The following is a 6,980-nucleotide window of genomic DNA, read 5'->3' as shown; positions in this document are numbered from 1 at the left end:
TTATTATTATTATATAAATATGTATTAATACATTTATTCAGCATCTTGATGTGCCACACCTGTCAGGTGGCATGGATTATTTTGTCAAAGGAGAAGTGCTCTGAGGACTAACATCTTTTACAGGTTCAGATGTGCTCATAACGCATAAAAAAACAACAACTCTTTGTTCTTTAGGCTGTGAAAGCTGCCCGCTCAGTGTGTGGCTTCAGCAGTAAGATTGAGGTGGAGTGCCACTCCGCTGAAGAGGGCAGAGAGGCGGCTGGAGCAGGAGCAAACATTGTTATGCTGGATAATATACAACCTCAGGTAGAGAATATTAAAAAAAAAAAACACAAGCCATAAGTCATTTCTCATTTTCACTGCTTGGTTTCTACTCACGCTACGTGAAGTAACACACCCTTCCTTTACCCTGCCTCTCATCCATAGGAGCTCCATGTTGCAGCTCGAGCACTGAAGGAGAAGTTCCCAACTCTACTGATAGAAGCGAGTGGAGGAGTGACTCCAGAGAACATTGCTATGTATTTCTCCCCACATGTGGACATCATTTCCCTGGGCTGTATAACACAGGGCTGCCCTGTTGTTGACTTCTCTCTCAAGGTTCAAAAGCCTGTTAGTCACTCAAGCCTACAAGAACGATGACCATGACAGATTGTATGTACAGACAGTCTCTCACTAACTGAATGAGAACATGCTGGTGTAATGGTGCTTGGTTAAGAAATAACAGACATACTGTTTGCTTTCTGTATCATTAGTCATTTGATATGACTTAAAAAAAGAATAGAAACCAGACTGTGCTTGCTTTGCTTGCAGTTCTTCAAAGACATCATAGTGGCACATAAAGGAACAGCAGTCACAAGTTGAAACTAATTTACAGATATACAGAATAAAAAGGGGATTTAAGGAAAATCACAGTAAGCTGAAATCACAAGTTGGCATGCAACATATGATAAGTTCCAGTATGTAGAAGGATTGATTCACCCAAACATTTGGGCGCAGCGGATGTAAGCTGCAAAGACATCATATCATGTTCTAAAATTGCTAAATTTCTAACACATTAGCAAACAGGTGCCTGTTTGTACATTCACCAGACACATATCATCATTAACATTGATTTGGAGTCGTGTTTCTGGACACATGGTAAATATAAGTCTCCTTTTCTCTCTGTTTTTGGCTACTAAGAACAGCAGAAATATCTGGCTCTTTAGTAGGTATTGTTAATGTTATAACTTGACTGCATTATACTGAGAGGTGTTTTTCACTGCTCTCAGTAGTAAATATCTTATTTTACACACTGATCATACAGTGTATGAAATAAGATATATTGTCACTAATTATACAGAGAACATAGAGAAGTTAAAATTAGCTCCACCTTCACAGAAGTAACTGAGCGCACTCTCACTTCAACTTCAACACCCTGCTGTTTATGCTGTACCAGTAGATAACTGTAAATGCTTCTTATTATAGTGTATACATGTTGGGTTAACCAATTTTATTTTATTTTTAATTTATATAATTAAAACATAACAACAAACAAATATATGGGAAATCATCCCAGTGAATTGAATCCTGCCATCAACGTGCTTGAATCTGCATAAAACCGAAGGGTTGATTATCTTCCTCTTCCATCTTTATTTGCATCTTTTTCTTTTTTTTCTTCATAAAAAATGTCAAAAGTACTTGTATAGGAAAGGCAGGGAATGGGGAGTGGTGAGAAATGTGAGCTGAGCAGAAGTGTGACAACCGCAGACTACGGAAACACCCTAGTTTAAAAAGCACACAGGAAGTATTGCACACACATCTCAAGCAACACCACTAGCACAGGCATGTGAGAAGACTGATGTGAAAGATGTATGGGCTGTGTCGCATCTTCCTGCTCACCTATATGGTGACGGTTGGTAAGATCTAAAAATTTTGCTACATCTTGTGTATTTTATTTGACAATGTCTATCTATGAAAAGAAAGAGAGTAATGATTTGTGTGTGTGTGTGTGTGTGTGTGTGTGTGTGTGTGTGTGTGTGTGTGGGGAGAGGGGGCAGTTTCAGGTTAAAATTTTAACATGACCGCAAACACTTTTCACTGAGAAAACTTATTTTTTTAAAAGAAGAACCAATAGGAACTTTTGTCAGAGTAACAGTGACTTGTGTGACATGTGTTTTTTTTAAGAAACAAATTGCCCTCAAGTTTTTTTTTCCCAAATGTAATTTATTTTACTTTAATAAGCAGCACAAACTTACATTGGCCTCACAGAGAAGAACGCACCCCTTTTAAAAAAACTAGTCAGTGGCGGAGGATATATTCAGATTCTTTACTTAAATAAATGTACCACATTGTAAAGAATACGGCAATACAAGTTAAAACCTTGCACTAAAATGTTAGGTAAAATCAGGAAAATCTATTTAAGTACCGGTATTTAATGTAGAAATCCTGTGACTGTGTTTTTGAATGAAAAATTACTAATGATTACGAAAATAGTTGCAAAATAATTTTTTGTCTTTAATCAGTCTTATATACTGTTGGCAGTTTAATTTATAACAAAACATATTTTATAAAGTAAATAAGGCTGTCAAATAGGTTAGTAAAAGTACAATATTTCACTCTGAAATGGAGAGTAGGAGGGGAAAGTAATAAGAGAAGAATATACTCAAGTAAAATACCTCAAATTTGTAAATGTACTTAAATACTTACTTACTGTAAGTACTTACTTACTTACTGACAGAATGTTTTTATGTTGTGTGTGTTTGTGTGTGTCATGAGTGACTTGTCTATTGTATATATGTATATGTTCATATGTTTTTTGATGTTTTATGTCCTGCCAGGGACTGCGGATGTAAATTAGCCTAAGGCTAACTCTGGTACAATGCATGAAATGGCAACATTTATGTTTTATTTGTACATGGTCCCTAATAAACGTAAACAAACAAACAAACATTTCAGGAATAAGAATAGTTTCTGCAATTTATTTGAACTTCCTCTGTAAAACTTGACAATATGTTTAAAAAAAAATACGGTGGCTGACAGAGCTGAACACATTTTTTTTTTACCTGCATGTACTGATTTTGGTTGTTTCTTCAGATCCAAAACACTTTGAGCTGCAAATGAAACCACTTCCTAAAAAGATAAAATATACATCTCATACAAAAGCCTACCAGTGCAGAAGGCATAGAATCTGTTGCGGGCCTGCAGGAAAGCGGCAAGGGGAGGACGCAAGTGCAGACAGCTGAGATGGCAGGATGTTTAATGGTTTAATGGTTTAACGATGAAAAGAGCTCATAGGCAGAACCGACAAAGTGCGAATGTAACAGCAAAAATTAAACAACAACTATGATAATGTGACAAAGCACTTTTGGAATGGAACCAGTATATGTACCAAATGGCTATGATGAGAATGCAATGGGAATGGGGAAGAGAGAAGTGACTGAAGGGAGGGACAGAAAGGGAGAATGAGCAAAAACAGGACATTGTGACAGAATCACTGCAAGTCATACACAACAATGGAAGTTTCCAGTATAGACTGAAATTGTGTTTTTAGTAGAACTGAAGTATGGTAAACTATAATGGAAGAAAGTCTTGAGGGGAGATTTTATTTATTTTTTGTCTTGATCTTAAAGGGGAACTTATGAATTTTACTATCTGTTCACAGGAGTTTTGGGGGTACTATTACAGATATGAAAACATTTTTTATAAAGCCTCTTGTGGCTCCATAGGGAGCTATATGAAGTCTAGATAAGTTCACTAAAGTAATGTCACTTGAGTTGGCGTCAGTCAGGGCTGAAGACAACAAGTTTGAAAATGATACAAATCTGGTGGTGTGGAGTTAGAAAGAAGTAAGCTCACCAAACCACTCTAACCAGCTCCTTATCACTGCTTCAGACAACATTAGTTGCTCCTAGCATAACACACTCTCTTTTACTGAACTGTTGGCTGTTGAATTGCAACAAAAATAACAACATTAATGGCAATATGGAATATATAGTCTTAGGCCACCACAGCTGTGTCACCAGCAAACTTGACACTTGTGTTGGAGTCAAAAGTGGCTACATGATCTTGTGTGTACAGGGAGTTCCTGCAAGGGACTGAAAACAGAGCCTTGGGGTGCTCCGATGTTAATGGTGGATGAGATGTGTCAACCCAACACTCACCACCTGAGGTCTGCCTGTCAGAAAGTTAAGGATTCAAATGCACAGTGAGGTAGTCGAGCTTTGTGGCCAGGGGACTATGGTGTTAAATGCTGAACTGTAGTAAATAAACTGAATCTTCCCTTTCTTATCCAGGTGGGATAGGGGTGTTGTAGATGATGGCATGTTCTGTTGATTGGTTGGGAGGGTACGTTATACTGTAGTGATCTTTGATCAGCTGCTCAAAGCATTCCATCACTGCAGAGGTGAGTGCTACTGGTCAATAGCCCTTGAGCTAGGCTGGACTACCTTTCTTGGGGACAGGAATGATGGTGGACTGTTTGAAGCATGTGGGTATGACATCGTTTGACAGCCAGGGACAGGGTGATTATCACTGTTTTCCTTCTGATGTTCACACATTTGAAAGCCCTCCTGATGTCATCCTCAGAAGGTCCTCCCTCACATCCAGTAACCTTTGTTTCAACTGTTTTGGCTTGTTGGCTGCATATTGCCTCAAAGCAAGCAGTTGTTTAGCTCAGATGCTAGGTGACTTATTCACCTCTAAGTTGTAATGAGTTGAGTTCTCTCAGCCACCATGACAAAGGATTTAAGGAATAAAATGGAACCTCTGCCAGAGATGTTCTTTAGAATCCTTTTTACACACAAGATACTTCTTTATTTGAACTATATAATAATTATTTGCAAATGTATTCTAAAAATTGGGTTTGTGCAGACATAAATATATATATGTTGATTTTTTCTTTCACAAATTGCAGCCATCCCTGTTTCTTTGGCTTTCAACCTTGATATGACACCCTCTGATATGTATTCTGGCGAACAAAAAGATTTCTATGGATACAAAGTGCTTCAATTCAAATCTGGAACAAACAAAGGGTAAGTTTGCATTTGCAACTTAGTGGTTCAGTTAATATTTAGCATTGCTGTAACTCTCAAATTCCGTTTTACTTCAACTGTAACACTGTGGTTTATCACTTTAAATGACATGCAAGCATCATGTCATCTATTTTCTACTGCATCTGCATCAAGAGATCTATCTTGCACAAAGGTGACAGTGTCAAGTGTTTTTTTAAACTAAAACTGTGCTGCTCATGTCAGCCTGCTCACTGAAATGATTAAAATTACCATATTGTGGTTGTTGAACCCATCTACAGGATAATTGTTACTGCGCCTCTAAATGGATCTGGAGAAATATGCAAACATGACAAATCTGAAAAACCCAAGTGCTTCACCCCTAAAGGTACAGTATATGAATGCAGGGATGCAAGTCAATACTGCACAAAACAAGAAAAGTCAAGTTTTTCTTCACAAGGCAAAAATATAAAATATGAAATGGAAACAGTGTGGCAAAGCTCTGTAAAGAAAAGAGAAAAGAGAAATGTATTTTTAAAGTATTGCTTCTATTGCAGATATTTCTTTCCCAAACAAGACAATACCGGTCAAGCACTTTGGACTGTCTATAGCTGAAGACTCCACACTCTCACAATTCACTGTAAGAAAATCACAAAGCTCAATGAGTTAAATAAAATAAAAAATACACTTCCTCTGTGCCTTTTTCCAAAGGTTTGAGCAAAACAATTCAGTATGATCAATCAAAATTCTTTCTCCTCTCATGTTCTGATCTAGGTTTGCAGTCCAAGTGTAGCCCATGAATGTTATGACAATTCCTATTTGAACAGCGTGTGTTACAAGATGACAGCTCATCTACAGCCAGTCTCCTCTATCACACCTAATTTCCAAGGTAAATACATTTAGAGAGTGTAAACATCTCACACTCTGTGATCATAGCATCCACCTTCTTGTAGTGTATTATTCTCAATGTTTTTGTCTTCACTAAATATTCTTTACAAATTTTCACAGAGTGCAAAAAACAGACAGTGGACCTCGCCTTTCTATTTGATGGATCCGGGAGTATGACTGAAGAAGAGTTCCACAAAAATAAAGATTTCATAGTGGATATAATGAAAAATCTTTCAAGCTCATCAATCAAGGTCAGTGCCCTACTGCAACATTACAGTATTTACAGCATTCAAATATACACAGTGTTATATGCTAATGCATTGTGTTGTCTGCTTTTTCAGTTTGCAGCAGTTCAGTTCTCTTCAGATTACAGGAAGGTTTTTGACTTCAATGACTATCAAGCTGGTACTGCTCTTGATAAACTCATGAAAGAACCCCATATGAAGAAACTCACCAACACACACAAAGCACTCAAATTTGTGCTGTAAGTTCAGTTTAATTACTCAACAGTTGTCAAACTCTTGAACATCTGAATAACATAAAAATATAATGAATAACAACAACTGGCAGAGTACAACTGTAAGATTATGAACATCTTATTTGTTGGAGACATTTTCATAGATGGAGTTTTGTTTATTCTGACCATTACAAATGTTGTTGGTACTTTTGTTTCAGGGAACAAATCTTTGAAAACCCAGGAGCAGGCGCAACTCCTGATGCAACTAAAGTTCTGGTAATAATCACAGATGGAGACCCCAGTGATGCAGACAGACATGGGATTATTAAGAAATATGATGAAAAACACATAACACGCTTTGTCATTGGGGTAAGCTGTTATGTGATATACATGTCTCATTATTCTGTCTTATGTTTCCAATAGATAGATCTCTGTTGATCACTTTGTTTACTAAGTAATCACATATCGTGTACCCAGAGATCAACTGTTGTAACCCATCTGTTCATTTCTGTACAGTTACACAGTCAAAAATGTTTTTACCTGCATGGGAACATTTAAAATATTTGGTCATTAAATTATACTGTAATAATCATAGCTGAGCTCAGCCTTGAAGTGTAACAGTGTCCAGTTTTGAGTCCAAAATTTTACAA

General features: G+C 37.1%; 2 protein-coding genes across 2 annotated transcripts; both read left to right on the top strand.

Moving 5' to 3' along the window:
• Positions 1–174: 174 nt before the first annotated feature.
• LOC113744952 (nicotinate-nucleotide pyrophosphorylase [carboxylating]-like) lies at positions 175–664 on the top strand (the record flags this gene model as incomplete). Its single annotated transcript, XM_027276220.1, has 2 exons — positions 175–306; positions 427–664. Coding segments are annotated over 2 exons (345 nt in total), but the record flags the coding sequence as incomplete, so codon positions are not given.
• A 1,083-nt stretch (positions 665–1,747) lies between these two features.
• Positions 1,748–6,768, top strand: LOC113744951 (integrin alpha-L-like). The gene is made up of 8 exons (XM_027276219.1): positions 1,748–1,895; positions 4,892–5,009; positions 5,288–5,373; positions 5,543–5,625; positions 5,760–5,874; positions 5,994–6,124; positions 6,215–6,357; positions 6,549–6,768. Exons 1-8 carry the CDS (start codon positions 1,847–1,849, stop codon positions 6,751–6,753), a joined length of 930 nt encoding a protein of 309 aa, XP_027132020.1. The 5' UTR covers positions 1,748–1,846; the 3' UTR covers positions 6,754–6,768.
• The last annotated feature ends 212 nt before the right edge of the window (positions 6,769–6,980 follow it).

This window comes from Larimichthys crocea, unplaced genomic scaffold (assembly GCF_000972845.2).
Source record: "Larimichthys crocea isolate SSNF unplaced genomic scaffold, L_crocea_2.0 scaffold32531, whole genome shotgun sequence".
NCBI classification, from domain to species: domain Eukaryota; kingdom Metazoa; phylum Chordata; class Actinopteri; family Sciaenidae; genus Larimichthys; species Larimichthys crocea.
Note: the sequence above shows the minus strand (reverse complement) of the source record. Positions and strands in the feature narration are given on the sequence as shown.